The sequence below is a fragment of the Zeus faber genome (assembly GCF_960531495.2).
Source record: "Zeus faber genome assembly, chromosome: 1".
NCBI classification, from domain to species: domain Eukaryota; kingdom Metazoa; phylum Chordata; class Actinopteri; order Zeiformes; family Zeidae; genus Zeus; species Zeus faber.
This window is the reverse complement of record NC_137193.1, coordinates 43,047,511-43,067,150: the sequence shown is the minus strand read 5'-3', so window position 1 is coordinate 43,067,150 and position 19,640 is coordinate 43,047,511. Positions and strand designations below refer to the sequence as shown.

General features: G+C 43.7%; 1 protein-coding gene across 1 annotated transcript in view; it reads right to left on the bottom strand.

Moving 5' to 3' along the window:
* The window catches only part of ncanb (neurocan b), a gene marked incomplete at its 5' end in the record, with an annotated part of 118,244 nt that overhangs the window by 11,522 nt on the left and 87,082 nt on the right, over positions 1 to 19,640 (bottom strand). The window contains 3 exons of the mRNA XM_079996527.1: positions 2,785 to 2,929; positions 3,241 to 3,323; positions 9,725 to 9,883. Coding sequence (XP_079852653.1) covers positions 2,785 to 2,929; positions 3,241 to 3,323; positions 9,725 to 9,883 — 387 coding nt within the window. The remainder of the gene's footprint in view (positions 1 to 2,784; positions 2,930 to 3,240; positions 3,324 to 9,724; positions 9,884 to 19,640) is intronic.

Here is a 19,640-nt window from a genome sequence, read left to right as displayed (position 1 = left end):
ATAAGCACAATACTTGAGTAGAAGTTACTTTCCCCCCTGTTGGCAGGTGGTAGTGCGGGTGGTTTAGTAGGACAGCGAGATGCTGTCTCCTCTCTTCACTCACTGGGCCCTGTGGGCTCCAAGCATTGTTAGATCTACAGGCAATCACGTCAGGAAAGATTAGGGAGACACAGGGGTGTGTGCTGTCTCACTGCAGCCACTGGGAGTGTGGTGGGTTAGTGCTCTAACAAAGCACACAGTGGTCATGGACAGTTTCATTGTTTTATTTTTTTATTTCTTTTTAAAGTTTATAGTTGAAGTTCAGTTCATAGTTCAGATGAAACAGTTCGGATGACATGCATTGGACTGGTCGACAGACAATCTTCAGGTTTATAATCAAAGTGCTTTTGAAATCAAGGCGACCTGAGGTCACACAGCTGTGTGTCTGTATGAGTGTAGTGCTGTGGGTCCAATGCTGTGTTTGTCAGACAAATTGGCACCACGTCTGTCCGTGCGAAACCATCTACTGACATCTACAACAGACACAACAACCACTCCCAGCTTTTGGCTTATGAGAAACACTGTGGAAATACATGTTCCTCATAGGAATGACCCCTGACCTCTGATCATCTAACCAGGACTGGAGGCCTGTGGCAAGCAGGAGCCGCCTTACTCCTTTGTTCGAAGAAGACATAATGCGGGTTTACGTAGAGGGAATAAAATGGAGGCTGACAGGAAAGTGGAGGATGATGAAAAGACATTGTTGATTGTAACTGACTGATTAAAGTCAGAGGTGGGCTCGAAGATGGGGACTGGCGACAAGAATCGTCAGCAACACCTCGCGGATGAAAGAAATATCTGTTCCAGATATGCTCACCGCCTTTCCATCCCAGACATGACACCTAGCATCAATCCAGACATCAATCTAGACTGATGAAGGTCATCTGGAAAGGGTGCAGAGGGTGATTGTGTACGCCTTTCTCTGATTTTCAGGCAGATAAAGGGCTGACCATCAACATCTACATCTGCTGTTTAAACCGCAGCTTGAAGCATTGGCTTCAACACCCGGCAGTCATGGTTGAATGGCTCCGTCACAGTTGTATGGACAGTTTGTATGACTCGAGTTATCACAGACTAGTGCTCCATCACCTCGTCAAACATTACCCTGTAATATTATCCCTGTCTGCAGTGATTGTAATGCTGAGGCTGGAAGTGTCAGGCACATTGCATAACTGAATATGCGTACATGACATACACATTTGCTCCAAGAATGCTCCAAACTCAAACTCTCCAGTTATTCACGACCAGAGCAACAAGGCATTATTCTGGATTATCCGCATCTAGGGCTGACAAGCCAAAGGAAGTTTAATTCTAAGCTTTTGTGGAGGGTTTGGACAGCCACCAGAGCCTTCTTATGACCCACTAAATGTACAAATTCTGGACTACTGTCAAGACCAGCCTGATAATCCCAAACTAGCTATAAATATGTATTTATGCCTGCTACTGCTTGGTAGTCTGACCTGTATGCAAATTTGTCACAAAAATAAATGCTCTAATAGGCTCTCTGAGGAGCATCTTGTGGCATTACTCTAACTGCTTTGCCGTGCTGTGGTGAGGCACATCAGGGCACATAGAGGTAGTCGAAGCAGTGGACACTCCGGGAAACAGGGACTTTGCTGACTTTGCCTCTGAATTTGAGCATTTCAGACAAGAAGAAAGAACTTTCTGTCTGAGTCCAGCTTTGCGGTGTTTGCTACCCCTTTCTAAAATCAAACCTTTTTGTCAAGGTAATGGAGCTGGCTATTGTCGGACTGAAGTGATTGGCTTGCATTCCAGGTGGGTGAAGTGAAGGGAGGAGGAGTTGATGAAGTATAGAGGAAAGTAATTCCGTGCACAGAGAATCAAAGTCCTGCCGTGTTTTTGCTCCAGCCATTCACTGACCCGGCTGATTTGACTTATGAGCTGAACCCCTGTGTTGTGCTAATTAGTAGATCCATATAATCCCTCAAAATACTGTGGAGTGCTTTCACATACTGAACCTAGAAGTCCCAGGATGTCTAATGAGAGCATAAAGTACATAGGCTGGTATAGGTCTTTCTAGCTATCTGTCAATCTGTCTATCTGTCTATCTGTCTATCTGTCTATCTGTCTATCTATCTTTCCATCTATCTTTCATCTATCTTTCCATCTATCTATCTATCTATCTATCTATCTATCTATCTATCTATCTATCTATCTATCTATCTATCTATCTATCTATCTATCTATCTATCTATCTATCTATCTATCTATCTATCTATCTATACATATATATTTATACTATTTTTTATAATCCTTTAGGCCTTTTTTTGTGAAATACTCTGTGAAATAATCGTATGCATCTGCTTTTCTAAAATGTAAATAATATCTAACAAAATAAACTCTAAAATGTACTCCTATTCATTTTAGACCTAGGACATGGACATGCATGGAACACCAGACTAAAGTAATGACAGCAGAACAATTTCACCTTTCCGCCCTTTTTACTTATTTTTCTATCTCTATGTCTCTCTGTCTCTCCCTCTCTCTCCCGTTCACAGTCCCGTTTCTTTCTCTCTCACTATTTGCGCCTTTATCTCTCCGTTCCAGCTATGTCTCCCTCTCCCTCTCATCCACTCTTGTTTTAAGGATATTTTTCAGCGTTCTTCCTCCATTTCTCGCTCCTCTCCACCTCATTGCCTGCCCTTCAGTCATCCTAATCGCCCAATTCAGTGGCGGCAGATTGATGCCACCTTTCCCTTCCTGTCATCCCTCTCCTCTTCTCACCTGTTCCTTTCTTGCAGACGTAAGGCAGGTTGTAGTTGCAGGGCACGTCGTTCCATTTGCCATTCTCGTGAGCAATCATCACCACGCAGTCTTCTCCTCCGGCAAAGAAATTGTCCGGTTGGTTTTCACGCCAGTTTTCATATTGCTGTGCCATCGAGAAAACAGAGTTAGACAAACTGGTGTATACAATATATGAATTCTGTTTTAAAAGACCAATGTAAACCATGAGTTCATTTTGTTTTTTTTGTTAGAATGGGTAGAGGCAGTATTCTGATGTTATTACATTATCTATCTAAAAAAATGTTTTTCCAAAACTGTAGTTTAGAAAATATTATGATTTTATAATGCTGCATCAACAAATAATGTTTGAAAGGATTTTTTTGGAATGTCTCCAGGAATGTCTTTCTATTAATTATTTGTGCTAAGTGACCCAAAGCTAAAAAGAAAAACTCTCACCAAGTCCATCTTGTCTGTCCACTGAAAGTCGTCCTCCACTGTTCGATCATTCAGCCCAATCCAGGTGTTGTCGTGACTTAACCCTGTTTATGCAAACATAATATGTGTCCATTAACACATATTACACACACACACACACACACACACACACACACACACACACACACACACACACACACACACATACACACACACACACACACACACAGACACACACACACACACACACACACACACACACAATAACAGGGTTAAAATCCTATCCAACTAATGAGAAAGCTGAATGTGATATCTGGGATATGTTGATTATACCCTTATCGTATATCCCATTATAACTTCAATCGCTATGTACAGTCAGAATGGTGAGGGTCATATCATATCATATACTGCTTTTGCAGTTTGCGTACCAGCAGAACAGATCCACGGATGACGCGGTCTCCCAGGTACTGCACACCACGCTCACGCACCTGGATGGCCGGAAGGGGGCCTATGTGAGATTGCTGTTCATCGATTATAGTTCAGCTTTCAATACCAAAGTCCCCACCAGACTGGCTGTCAAGCTGAAGGAGCTCGGACTGAATACTCCGCTGTGCGCCTGGATCCTGGACTTCTTCTCAGCCCGGCCCCAGGTGGTTAGGGTGGGGAAGCATATGTCCAGCTCCCTCACCCTGAACATAGGATCCCCCCCAGGGCTGCGTCCTCAGCCCCCTACTGTACTCCCTGTACACACATGACTGTGTGGCCAGGTCCAGCTCCAACACCATCATCAAGTTTGCTGACGACACCGTTGTCGTGGACCTGATCACCGACTGCAATGAGAAGGCCTACTGCGAGGAGGTGGCTGACCTGTCACTCTGGTGCCAGGACAACAACTTCCACCTGAATGTCAGTTAAACTAAGGAGCTGATTGTGGACTTTAGCCGTGGATTACAACTGAGGACGCACAGGGTGAGCAGCTTCAAGTACCTGGGAGTCCACATCACAGAGGACTTAACATGGACTTTACAAACAGACACTCTGGTGAGAAAGGCGAGGCAGCGTCTTTACCACCTCAGGCAGCTGAGGAAATTCCGAGTCTCGTGAGGATCCTCAAGTCCTTCTACTCTGGAGCGATGGAGAGCATCCTGACAGGCAACATCACTGCCTGGTTTAGGAACTGTACTGCTCAGGACAGGCGTGCCCTGCAGAGGGTGGTGCGTTCAGCTGAACGTACCACTGGAACTACACTCCCCTCCCTGCAGGACTTATACACCAGGAGATGTAGTAGCAGAGCCCGCAGGATCATGAAGGATCCTCACCACCCCAACAACGGACTGTTCCAGCTGCTGTGGTCAGGAAAGCACCTCCACAGTCACACAGCGAGAACAGAGAGACTGAGACAGAGGTTTTTCCTGCAAGCCATAAGAACTGTCAATGCTGACCTCACCAGGGGTCCTCACTGAGCCACATACATAGGCTACCTTACTGTACTGTATGTAGCATACTGTACCGTATACTGTGTCACTGTTCTGGGTTGTTCGGTGTTACCGTATTGCTGCGCTGTACTGTTGTATACTGTGCTGTATATCCCACAAATACTACCTCACTTTATTCACATGCCACTTTAATGCACATATCTGTATATACATTATTAGCCTATCCCATATACATAAGTCTATTCCCTTTATCTATTTTATTTTATTTTATTTTATTCTATATATTTTTATTCTATTCGAAGTATTCGACTTACTGCATTACGTTTCAGGAATCAGTTAGTTGGTCTAGTAGAAGTTCTTAGGTAGCTACCTCAGTCTAGGACATATTGTGTGTAATCACCGAATGCGTTGCATTGACATTTCACTGCATATATGTATGAAAGTATGTATATGTATGTGACGAATAAACCTCTTGAATCTTGAATCTTGAATCTGTATATCATATTATAACAGGCATAATGTGAACATACTCAATCGAGTCATCTTGTCGGGCTCAGGAAAAGCAATATGAATCGATGAAACCCACAATTCATGTTGCTGGCTTCAGTGTATATCCTTCCATGGAATTTAAAATGTCTACTGTAAAAACAATCTATTCCCACAGTGCTCTTACACACTGAATATGTATGCGCTCATGCACATATGAGGATGAGGTTTAGCATCCATCAAAACTTCTACAGTCTACAGTCCTGTGCAACTGAGGAGGATTTTCAGTCAAATGTCACCATGCTGCAGTGAGTCCAATATTAATTTCATGTTCAAGCAGTTCCATTTATGTCCTATCAAATATATACAGTATATACAGTGGAAACCTTTCATATTGATCACGCCTGTCTGGGTGAAATTGATTACTATAAGCAAATGATAATTAGGAAATGGGGGAAAATAAATACATCTCAATAAAAACACACATTTTTTTTTTTTTTTTTTTTTTGGAGAAACAGGAAACCGAGACACCGACGCAGCGGCCTTTAGGATGCAGCGGCCCAGCTCTCGGGGCTATAGGGCCTCCAAACACGGGGCGTGTGGTGGTCGGGCCACCCTCCCCACATCTGAATTCCGACTTAATTCTTGAAACACAGGAGTAGTCTTTTTTGCCTGGCATTAATACACTCCTATATATAATAACCTTATTTTTCATTCATTTTTTTCTCGTATATAAACGGGTTTGAGCAGAGCTGTCCTTGTACCTATGAACCTGGGTCCAAGGCCAATTCTCACCATTTCATCGCTATTCCCTATGACTTTAGTTGTTTTTTCGATCTTTTGAGTTTAATCGGAATTATGGAACCATTTTGTAATCAATTGTAACGCGTTTTTGTACAAAACATTATTCAGTTTTTTCCAAGTTTAACACATTGGTTTGGAGAGCATTTTAAAAACCACTTTCACAACCTATTCCGCTACCTACAGATGCTGTGACAGTAAAAACAATTATAAATATAGCTGCAGGCAGCAATACCCCGGCTCCGGTTTAGTCCTGTTGGGTGCGTTTTACAGTTTTCCGGGTATCTGAAACGCAGCACAATTTTCCGAGTTTACATTGAAAGCCGCAGGGTTTCTATTTTCCAAAACATTGCTGGATCTTGAATGCATTCTGTGGTTTCGACTGGACACGGTGACTTTTTGTGGATTACTTTTTATTGTATTTTTCAATAACCCGGCAAAGTAATGTGGACAACGGATTTCAAATATCAATTGAACAGATCTACTAACATCTACCAGGTAAGAAGTTGTATAAATATACACATAAATCAATAGTTTGGTACGTTGAATCACTACAGAGTTACTGAGTCTCCACCACACACTGGACACGGTCTGACTGGACATTCTCAATCGGAATCTGTACATTTATAATAAATGGTAGGATGACATCATAAAGCGTCTTATTCTAAATATCATCGCCTTAATTTTGTTTACGAATAGTGACATGTCAGTTAACCAAGACAGCTGAACATTTTGGGTCAAAGTTGTTCGGTTTTTCATTAATACGTATCTGCTCGTATGTGGATCAATTTGGATGAAACTTAAATCACGAGATCAATGTGACTTATAAGTTTAAACAACACCTCAATGCCGTTCGTAGCTTCTGCTGAAGAATGTCTTCCAGATCATTTTGACCAGGTTGGACATATTTCGGCCTGGAATGCATTGGCCCCTGTCTGTAATATCGATCAAATTTGGTCGGTTTTTCGCTAATATCTGCTCCGTATGTGGATCGATTTGGATGAAACTTCAACCACAAGGTGTTTGTGACAACGCATTTCAAACAAGACATAAACTGTGTTTGTGTGTTATGGCGATTATTAGAAATTACATGATTATGGCTGAGGTCTTGGTTAAATGTGGTGTTGTACTGAACTACATTATATTGAGAGGTGTTTCAATTTTTTTTGTCCTCGCTATTGGCATACATGAGGTGGACAGAGTATTAGAAACACCACTGAACATAATGCACCTCAGTACAACACCACCACCGACTATGGCCTTGATGCTAAAACATAGTTTTAGCATCAAGGCCATAGTGTAAATAAACCCCAAAAAAGTGTAAATAAACCCCAAAAAAAGTAACATTACTGTATATGCAACATACAGTAAAGCAAAATTTATGGCTGAGCTGGTGCATTGGATTACATTTGATTGTACAGGTGTACCTAATAAAGTGCACACTGATGTATATATAAACGTACACACACACACACACACACACACACACACACACACACACACACACACACACACACACACACACACACACACACACACACACACACACACACACATCGCTACTCGGGAATAAGCTAGCATTACCGAGGCTGAACAAAACTTATCCCTGGAGCTAAAAGTTAGATATTTTAGAATTGGTCTCTAAGATCTTATCACATTTCCCTCCCTGGGCAAGTCTGAGAATAGGACAGCCGGGCAAGACTGCCTTTGATGCCTTGTGATGAGTTTTTTGGTGGATGCATTTGTGTATGTATGTGAGTGTGTGTGATGGAACCTCAATCATGATTTTTTTGATGAACCTCATCGGCGTGCAAGAGGTGTGCATATGTGTGTGCTTCTATGTGCATGTGTGTGCGCGTGTAATGGAATTTCCATCATGGTGTATCTGATTAACATCATTACTAGGCCCATTAATCTCCCTAATGGCTTTAGTCTCCTTATCACAGGGGTGGGGACGTCCATTTTCGAGGCAATTAAACACACTTTTTGGTAAATGTGTCTGCGTAAAGAATGGATGGGTGCAAGATGGATGGCACTGATTTGGCACCTCTTCAAGAAAGAGGCTGGAGCCATAATTGTGGGGTTGGCTTCTGATGACCTGACCTGACGATGACACAAGTGTCTGTGGAGCAGCGCCAGCGGGTGAAAACAAAGGCAATCAGGAACTTTCATTTTTCTTTTACTTTATGGCTTGTTCTCTTTTTTGGGTTGTTTTTTTGAGGAGCTTCCCTCCCGAGGCCCCTAGTTCTGTGAGCCAATTGGTCTTAAGCACGAGGTCCGGGTTCTGTAGGTCAATGGCGCTTGAGCATGGCTACTGGCTTCTGTTGTATCTACCCCGTAACTTTCACTGATTTCACCTTATCAGCCCTCCAAAATCTGTTTCTGAACAAATTTGAGGCGAGAAATAAACAATCCAGATGCTGAATCTTCACTCATATAAGATCTACAAGGCCTCATTTAAAATTTTGTTCAGAGTTTCTGAAAGCTTGTGGGGGACAATGTGATGCACCGGGGCTCTCAGGCACGGGGATTTATTTTCACGTAAACGTCGGGGGGAAAAAAATTATATATATATATATATATATATACATATATATATATACATCTACAATAAAAGAGTAGAAAAAGAGTAGAAAAAAAACCTTGGAAACGGAGTGTTCAGAGTGGTCGGAAGCCACAGCGTTTTGATCACAGTGATTACCTTGTCAGTAGTTGACCTCATTATTTGACACTTTGGCCACATCTGATATGAACATCCAACATGGTAATATTATACAGTCACCTATCAGCCACAACATAAAAAGTTAACATTAACTTAAAACTGAAAGTGCCTAGAATGGGCACGTGAGCATCAGAACTGGACCATAGAGCAGTGGAAGAAGGTGGCCTGGTCTCATGAATCACGTTTTCTTTTATGGCCGGGGTTAGGGTCCGATCCGATCGAGCATCTGTGGGATGTGCTGGAACAACAAGCCCAATCCATGGCGGCCTCAAGTTATAGGACTTAGGAACTGCTGCTTACGGCTTGGTGCCGGATACCAAAGGACACCTACAGAGTCTTGTCTTGAGGCATCCATGCCTCGACAGGTCAGAGCTGTTTTGGCAGCACAAGGGGGAGCTACATAATGATAGACAGAAAATAACAAAAAAGCATAATAGGTCCCCTTTAAACAGACTGATAATATTTTTGGGATCATTTCTTCAGTTGCATGAGAAGCAAGAATCACTATTTCTTAGGGTTTAATTTGTTTTTTATTTCTTGCATAGTTTTAAGTGCTAATAATAGTCTATCATGAAATATATCATATACATATTAAAAGCAGATCTTGAATCCAAAAAAAGGCTTTGATTTATTTAGTTTTGCTTGCTCAGTCGTTGCAGGAAATGGAGCTGCAAATGCATACGCCTGAGTTGTTTATTTAAGAAAGTTGGATTGGTGATTCTGCCACCTAATATGTAAATTATGAAAATGAAAATTTAATACAAAATACATCTGTAAAATAATACATCAGATGTATTTGAGAACTGAAAATGAAAAATTAGTGCAATTTGATATTGCAATCTGTTTTTTTTGCTCCACGATACATTTTTGCTCACGTTTTGTACCACAAAATATTGTGGCATGGTATATCTTTACGCCCCAAGAATACAATATCAAATGAGCTGTAGACACTACATTATAAGTTTGTATTGCAAACCTGCTACCATACAACGAAACAAAGGTTTGTTTTGTAAAAACACAATTTGGCCATAGCCTATATTTCTCCTTTTCTTTGGCCTACCGCTGATGAAGTTCTGCTCCGGGAGGCTGTGGATGCTGGCCAGGTGGCCGTTGTGCTCCCTGCAGTCTTTCTCTGCATCCTCCCAGGTGTGCCGACGGCTGAAGTACCTGTAGCAGTGGCCATGGAACTTCCTCCAAGTGTGCTCGCAGCCCTCTGTGTCTGCAGAGAGATAAAAAAAGCCCAGCGGGGAGAGATGAGGATAGAGCACAGAGAAAGGAAAGAAAAGGTAGGGAGAAAGGAGAGAAAAGGTAGGGAGAAAGGAGAGAAAAGGTAGGGAGAAAGGAGAGAAAAGGTAGGGAGAAAGGAGAGAGGGAGAGAGAGAGAGAGAGAGAGAGAGAGAGAGAGAGAGAGAGATGAAACAGTAAATCCACCAAAGCCATGTGCAGAAACAAAATGTCTTATTTTATTACAAAAAAAACAACAGCAGCTGATAAGTACAATGGCTTAATGACAGGTACAGGAGTGTGAGGGTGTGTGTTTCCTGCTACATTTATATTTTCGTATTCATGTGCAATAAATTCTCCTCCTCTTGCAAACACGTGGGATCTACATAATAATACTTGCCGACATCCTTCTTCCTGCCTTTCGTTTCCGCGATCCCTTCCTCTCCACGTAATCTGCTTTCACTCCTCCTATGCGACACCTTTCTTTGCCGCCCTCCGTTTCCATACGTCTTTCCCCTAGTCTGCTTCCCTCGGGGTGGACTCTGAGTCCTAATCCACGGCAGAGAGCGCCTGCCGCTGAGGAAGCTTAGTCCAAATGAAAGGCTCCTTTAATCTATTGAAATGACAACAATCCCTAGAAATGTCTTCCAGAGTGCAGTGCTGGATTGGTAATTAAACCCTGTCACAGTCCTGTCAGCACGCTGACTCTGCCGCTGCAACCTGCACCCACTGAGCCCCACACCGGCCTGTCCCCATCGCTCCCATCTCTCTGAGGGTTATCAGTGTGACTGGGAGCTGCACGTTTCAAATTCATCCACGCAGAGTGTATTTCTGTGTGTGCGTTGTCCTTTGTCTCCTGATCCTCATGACATCCTCACAATTTATCTGTCAGCCCAGCTAACTCAAATTTTCCCTTTAACCCCCAATCCCCCCCATCTCCCCCGCTCTCTCACCCATCCTACAGTGAGGAAATCAACGAGTCCTCTGGTTTTCCTCTTACAAATCTGAAGCGACACTGGTAAATTGAGCAGCGCAAATTGGGCCGTATGTGGCCCTGCTCAGTATGCAGACAGATGCAGGGCGGCTGGGGAGAGGAGGAGAGGAGCTGAGGTGTGGAGAGGAGAGGAAACGCAAAATAGAATGGAAAGGGGCAGAAAGGAGAGGTGGAAAGGGATGGAGGGAGAGGATGAAAAGATGAACACGCTGTAATAAAGAAAAAGATGAAGGGAATATAAGAGATGCGATGAGATGAGATGAGGTAAAAGACACGTATTCTAAAAGGTTGAAATATATGAGTAATAGATGGGCATAGAAGCAACTTAATTTAATATTTGTTGTTGACGATGTAGAGAACCCTACCCCTATTAGGTCTCTACCCCTCTCTCACTTTCCAGAATGCTGCTTCAGTTCATGTTCAGTTTATTTTAACCATGCATACTTACAATAATATCAATAAGCCTAAAATAATGTCCGGCTCCACTGCAGCGGCTGCTCCCGCCCTGATGCTGCCAAACCTCCTGCGGGGTCACAGAACGTCAACCATCGACACTGATTCAGTGTCAGTGGGAAGCTGGGTGTGGGAAGCTTCTGTGCGGTCGACCAGAGCAGCGTTCAGAGAAGTAGGAGGATTCAAACGGTCAGACTTACTGACAGAAAGAGTTGTGATAGGGACAGTCACATCATGACATTAGCGAGATGACGCCACTCTGTGCCCTCCCCGAATCTACACCGTTAGCTACAATCAAGGAGATGAAGTGCTGGGTTACTCCTGTGGTGAAAATGCTTTCCACCTTTCTTCCCCATCCAACACACTCTCTCGCTCTCTTTCTGTATCGTGCTCTTCATAATCCTTTCCCTGAATCTCTTTCTGTTTTTCACAGATTTCTCCAGCAGCCAGATGTCTGAGCGACCACAGCAGCAGCAAGGAACCGCTAAACACATCACATCGCCGGTCCCCAGAGGACAACCTAACCTCTGCCTGTAGATAAGCGGCATTTGAGGAACCGGCTCTGGATGGAAAACCCTGCGTTTGACAGTAGTAGGGACTTGTGGTCTCGATGCGTGACGGAAAGGTAATTTTTCCGATGCAATCTGCATGTGAACATACAAGAGGTTCACCCACTTAAAGAACATGGCAGCAAATTAAATCAAACACACGCACACACACACACACACACACACACACACACACACACACACACACACACACACACACACACACACACACACACACACACACACACACACACACACACACACACACACAGACAACCCAATTGGTGCTTTTCTTCCCAAGGCAGGTCTAATGTGAGTACTGCATTCTAAGTGACATTAATCTCTCTTTGCTTCTCACTGCAGATTAAAACCAGAGGCAACGAAAGCAGCAGTGAGACTGATGGCGAAAGGAAGAGCTAGTGACTGCAGGAGAGTCGTATATATGCACAGTAAACACCTGGGCGTTTAGGTTTGATTTTCGGTATACAAGCTTCAGCTGCCTAGTCTCTCTTTGATCCTCTGCAGTACAAATACTATCAACGCATCGCACATGACCCATCGCATCTCCGCTCGACTTGCATTCACGCATTTCCCTCCAGGTTCTACTATTTATATATATATATATATATATATATATATATATATATATATATATATATCAATATTTATATTTATAAAAGGGGCCTATTATTACAGGCATATCACCCACCGCCAGGTCATCGGAGACCTTAACCCATATTATAAGTAGATGACTCACGACTGGATGACAACTCACTACGGTTATGCTTTGAGGCTAGAGTTTTAACACTTACCAGGAAAAATGCTATGAAATTATAGAAGCCAAATATTTTGGGTCATTTGCTTTGAACAGATCCTGAACTGAAAAAAAGGAGAGTGACTTTCAGATGTGTTTCTTTGTTTTAATACATTTTCTAGTATTCAGTGTAAGGAACTATGAGCCCAAAATTCTTAATTCTTCTGGCCACCTTTACACAAATATAATTAAAACTGCTTAAAAATAGCACTTAATCAAGTGGCAGAAGTTGGAAATGCAGTGCAATTCCACTCATTTTAGAGGGTTAAGCACAAACTTGAGGGCATATTGATGCTGGTAACTGAAAGCATTAAATTAGCTTTTTCAGCCAGTCAGTGAATTTGAACTTGTGATCTTTCAGTAATAGACTCTTTCGTCAGGCGATAGATGTTGTGGAAAATACTTTACTCTCAGATAAGAGTTCTTGACTAGAACTTGTTTCCAATAAAATCATACCCAATAAACTATTTTAATAAACTATTTACTATGTATGGCAAATAGTGAGAATATTTATAAATACAAGAGTTTGATTTCCTGATAGCCCACATAGGATCTTACAGTCTATTTGGACCACACAAACAATTGCACTATTTATCTTGATTATTGTCGTCTTTTGCCCCCATAATGCCCCCATAATGTCTCACAGGTCTCCAAGCCAGGAGCAAAGGGAAGCTACTTCCGACAAGCAAGCGGTAGATAAGAATTAGAGTTCACAATAAAACTGATGTTATCAGAGGCCTTGGAGTCAGTACAGCATTTTCATTTGCTCTGCCCGCTGCTAACTCCACCATCAGTGCTGCTGGCTACCACAAAAACACCTCCACGAATCATCTGGACTCCGTTGATGTTGGGCTGTCGTAGAACTTGGTGAAAAGCAGGTGGTAATCACAAGGAAAAAGGGAGATATGTGAGACACCGGACGCTTTGAAACCAGAAAGGATATACAGGCACAAACACCTACAAACTGTCTCATGAAGTGTAAGTACACATTTCCGTTCACATTCCCAATGTACACAGCCTTTCGTGGTGGCAGACTAGAGGCTGAGTGTTTATCAGGCTGGCGTTCCACCTCCATCTGCCTGGCCTGGGACACACATTCTGGATATTGGTGTAGAGGCAGCAGAGACCACGTCAGGGGGAAGGAAGAGATTCTGTATGATCAAAGATATAAACATGCAAACATGTCTGTGTACGCCCAACAAAAGCAGAAGTTTGCAGCGACTGCTTTCGGTTGGGTTCTCACCTGCAAAGTAGACCTTCTTTTTTCATATTTGTAAAATCAACTGTCAGGCAAGAAGAAAAGGAACAGTGTGCATCAGATGCAGTTTTATGTGGGGAGGGGGGGTACAGAGGTAGAGAGAGTGATAGAGCAGAGAGAGCGAGAGAGAGAGACAGGGAGAGAGAGAGAGAGCGATAGATACAGAGAGCGATCAAAACCAAACAGACATCATCTGCGTGCAACAGACAAGTTGGTTTTTTTTTTGGTTTCCGAGATCTAAAGTCTCGTCTCGGCTGATTTCCTCCTTCCCTTGCTGACAGGGAGGCTCAAAGGCCGGTATCACATCAACCTCTTCAAATATTTAGAACCTTATTCAAGTCTTCGCATGTTGCTCAGCGGGGCGGGCAGGAGAAGGGGCTACATTTGAGCGATTAATATCACAAAGAGATTAAATGAACAGCAGTTAGAATAGAAGGGCCAAACACTTGGAGCTAACTGGGTCATTTATCCCCATCAGCAAGTAATGTTTCTATACCTTGGCTTTTCAGATCGCTTGGATGATGACACTGTATGTATGTGTGTGTGTGTGTGTGTGTGTGTGTGTGTGTGTGTGTGTGTGTGTGTGTGTGTGTGTGTGTGTGTGTGTGTGTGTGTGTGTGTGTGTGTGTGTTGGAATCAGGCCTCAACCTTGTGCCCTCTTTGAACACTGACAGCTTTGTATAACATTGGCGGGAGGGCAGATAAGACAGCAGACAAGAAAGAAATGGTTGTAGTGAGATGGAGAGATGGAGGGAGAGAGAGGGGGGTAGGGAGATACCTGTAGGGAGATAGGGAGAGCGATCGGGGGGGTAGAGAGACAGAGAAGGAGAGAGAGGGATAGTTAGCGGTAGATAGAGATAGGGAGAGAGGGATTCTATTTTTAGAGAGAAGGAGAGATGGAGAGGAAAAAGCGAATAGATAGCCATTGATAGCCAGAGTGGCCATAGGTGAGAACGTGGACAGAGAGAGAGAACTGTTTGGTAAATCACTGGCAGAATCACCATCGTAGAGAATATCTGTAATGCACGCTACAGTAAAACAGATAGATAGGCACCGCAGCGATGATCGTCTCAGCTCCCATTCTCCATAATGAGCCAATGGACCCATCTTGACAAGAGTAATGCTGATGGAGGGAGGCCAGATGAAGGGGGGTATACACACACGTGCGCATGAGCGCGCACACACACCCACACACACACACACATACACACACACACACACACACTCACACACACACATTAAAGAACACGTTCTTTTGTCGCTCACTTTTTAATAAAGTTGTCTCATTAAGCATAGGGATACCGGGAAAAGACACTGAATTCCCAATGTGGTCATACATGCTTAGAATGTATACGCTCACACACACACACACACACACACACACACACACACACACACACACACACACACACACACGCACACACCCAAATCCACGCACATGTGCATAATCAATGCAAAAATCTGTTCAGTGCTTCAGGGAGGCTGCAGACTTTCTGTGTTATTAGTATAAAGTGAAGACAGCACATGTAAACTAAAAGAGGCCTCTTGTGCTTCTACATATTCATGTAAATTAATGCGTTTTTCTCACATGTTCCTGATGTTTTTCAAGGCATGTAATTAGTGCAAGGTAATAACTGACATTTACAACTACGGTAAACACACCCATTCATGCATATCCACAGCATGTCCAGTGATTCCAGGAGCGTGAAAAACCAAACAACTGACAATCTTTTCTGAATACAATTAGCTGCTGAGATTGGAACGATGGGGGAAGGCGACAGATTAGATGTGGGCGTCCAAAGTGTGGATTTAAGTCCTTTGTATTAATAGTTCCTCGGCGTCTGCCTGGAAAAAAGGAGAAAACAATGGCGCAGAGGCGAAGAAAGGAAAACCATCACAGCCAACATGCTTCTCCATCACAACTGTCCTCTTCTCCATCACATTAACGCATGATTTAATTCGTTTTAATTCTCCTCCATATTGCGTTGTCTCAATTTTATTACGGGTTGACCACCTTTTCTCTATCTTTGATTTTCAGAGTTATTTTTGGTGAGTTCTGGCTGTTGAAGAGAGTGACGATTGCTCCAGGAACACTCGCTAATTAAGCACTGTAAATGAAGACCAACCCCCTCCACACGGTTCCTGCCCATCCCTCTAACAGAGAGAGCTGGAAAGTGTTGGACACAATAGTATAGGGGCTGAGAGCGGAAGCTGCTCTGCTTTTAACGTGTCGGACTACACCCTGCCATCACGTGCGTGTGTGTGTGTGTGTGTGTGTGTGTGTGTGTGTGTGTGTGTGTGTGTGTGTGTGTGTGTGTGTGTGTGACAGATAACACTTATACGTGCTTCATTACACAATAGTGTATGCACAAGTGTGTATGTGTGTGTAAGCGTGTGTGTGTGTGTGTGTGTACCGCTGGATTGGTAGAGAGTAACGGCTGCAGCTCTGCCTAATCTCAGTCAGGGCGCGTGTCCCCCTCGATGTGTTATTACAAAGCATGAATCTTCATTAGCATTAATAGCTGCTAAAGACCCAGAGGATGCCCCAAAAAATTAATTGGACTTTCTGCTGAGTCGCTGTTTTGATAGTGGCGGCGCAGACAGAACTTGCAGCGGAACGGCATCACAAATCTCCTGTCCCAGGAGAAACCCGGCTGGAAACAGCAAAGTTAACAAACTGACACACGCCACCCCACCCCCTGCCTCTTGTCAGTTTGAAATCTATCAGGAAGTAAACAAAAACAAAGCAAGGATCAAATAAATCCTACACTCGAACAACGTCCATGTTCTGCTGGAGAATGTGGGTCTTTTGAAGTTCAATATTGCTTCATGCCAAAAGAGATCAGGGCTTAGATAAATGGATAGTACCGTGTTCACAAGTCATTAAATCCAAGTCTGAGTCAAGTCTCAAGTCTTTGGTTATGAGGCTGAGTCAAGTCTCCAAAAATCTTTACCAGAACACGTGTGCCAGGCCAGGCAAGGCAAGTTAATTTATATAGCACATTTAAACGACGAGGCAGTTCAAAGTGCTTTAAATAAAACATCAGAAGCTTGTTGACGAGTCACTTTTTCACATGGGGATGGAGTGTTGAGTCTGAAGTCTTTTCATACACGACTTAAGTCTGATTTGAGTCCCCAGCTTGAGTGTCTTTTTTCTACAGATGATTGACATCTACAGTGACCATTGACCAATAACATTCTGATGCTTACCAGAACTGGGTAAGATACACCAACAGTGTTCTGTGCTGTGTCCACAACTGAAGTAGACTCCACTTTCTTTTGAAATACATTTGACTTCCATCACACATAGCGTAGCAGCCGAAAAACCCCAAAAATCGATTTGGTCTGTTGGACACATTTCATTCTCTACAAGTTGGTACCACTTTAAAAGGGTCAGGGTCAACTTTCTGATGAATACTCAGTAAAAAAGCTGCCTGGAGCCACCTTTAAAGTGAAGGGGATAGATATTTAGTAAGGAATATTACATTTTCACAATTATTCAAGAGAGAAATAGTTGTGTTCATGGAGATGTTCACAAGTATCCGATGGTCCGGCTCAAAATTTGGGGAAAAAGCATACGGTACAGGCTGCGGTTAGTTCCCACCTGTCGCACTGCTTGATTTTCGGCACACATTTGCCAGGGTTTGATACGATGATGAGAGAGGCTGGGGGAGTGCATTCACGGTCTGTGTTGCGTGGCGCCTGGTGACACGGAGGGGTCGTCAGCGCAACAGTGCGGGGGAATCCCAAATGGGATTTTCCCAGGTCCCCTTGACCTTCCCTATCTACAATTTTCCGCTGGAGCAGTTGCGGGACAACACCCTACGCAGGGCCTTTGAGGGGGTAGTTAAAATCGATGCTGTATTGATGCTCCCAGATGCTACCCTCACTCACCCGTATTTTTCTGTGATTAGGGACAGGTTAAATCGAGTGAGCTGTGACACTCAGACAGGAGAGGAAATAACCCAGTTGTTGGTGCCGAAGACCTAGTGGGAAATGCTCTTTCAGGTGGCTCACCATAAGCCAATGGCCGGTCACCTTGGTCACTATAAAGATCCTCAGCAGATAATGGCCCACTTATATTGGCTGGGCATTTGGGCAGATGTGCATAAATGGTCTGCTGCGTGTCCTGAGTGCCAGTTAGTCAACCCTCCGGCTACGCCAAGAGCACTGTTGAGGCCCCTCCCCCTAGTCAAGGTCCCGTTCGAAAGACTCAGTATAGACCTCATCGGGCTGTTAGACCGCAGTGCTTGCGGGTATCGTTTTGTGTTGGTCCTGTTGGATTATGCAACCCGGTACCCCAAGTCGGTGCCATTGAGCAGTATTACGGCCAAAAGTGTGGTGCAGGCACGGTTTCAGGTCATCTCCCGAGCCGGGATTCCAAAGGAAATCCTGACGGACCAGGGCTCTACGTTTATGTCACGTACACTTCAGGAACTTTACAAGTTACCGGGCATCCGCTCAATTAAGACCAGCGTTTACTATCCCAGCTGTAATTGGGACAAGTGGTGTGACCCCCTGTTGTTTGCGGTGCGGGAGGTTCCGAAGGCCTCGACGGCATTTTCTCATTTTCTCCCTTTGAACTCCTCTTTGGCATGAGGGTGCTAGACCTAATTAAAGAAAACTGGGAGGAAGGTCCTAGCACCAGTAAGAACAAGATACAGTATGTTGTTGTTGTGCGGCACTGATTGGTCCAACTCAGGGCAGCGAGCTTTCTTAATGTTTGTCAGTCTTACAGTGGGGTACAGGTCTTGAAAGCCGACCAGGAGCCCAGTCACAGCACCAGCGGCGCGAGAGTGAAAGATTCCTCCAGCACCCTGAACGTTAAAACATTTGTTGTTATTATTTATTATTTTGGCCAGCGAGCTTTTCTGTTTCAAGTTTTTAGAAAGATTCTAGACATGTTGGCAATCCACCACCAGAAAGGCTCGGTCTCCCTCCCTAAACCGCTACCAGTGGGCAGAGACTCCCACAAATGTCGAATGTTGGAGAGTGGGGGAGAGAGAGTGAATTGGGAGACCGTCAGCGTCACCCTCTTTCATTACAAAGTACTCAAGGCTAACACACACAACGGTATTTTAGAGTAATAACCTTTCCTACTTCCTATAGACTAGCACCCAACCCTGTATTTTGTTCTGCTCAAATGGATGATGGCTGTCCTGTTTGCACACAATCAGGCGAAATGACTATTTTCTTGTGGACAGTCCAGTTATGAACTTGACTCTAAAACCTTAAACCACGCCATTGCAAGATGAATATTTGCCCTTCATTTGACTTTTGCTCCATCTAACCATTATCTGTTCAGCTGCCATTTTCGGTTTAGGAAGGCAAAAATGCTTGAGCGATTCTTTAAACCTCACTGGCGTTACACATGTTGAATCAATGCATCTCATGGCATGACGGGAATTACGATCCGTCCACACCAACATCTGATCAACGTTTATAGCGGTAATCCAGCCGTACTAGTTCAAATCTAACTAGTTGGTCCATTCACAGTCGGTCTAACCAGGTACGGGCTATTGGACCACTGGCTATTAATCATTCCTTGTCCTGGATGAACCAACTGGAGAGTCAGCATGCCTCCGATGCAAAACAAACACTCAATAATTATTTATGCCGCGGCGCAGAAAAGCGGGGAGAAAAAAAAAAAGAGTTGGTGGAGGAAAGGTTGCATTAAACAGGAAT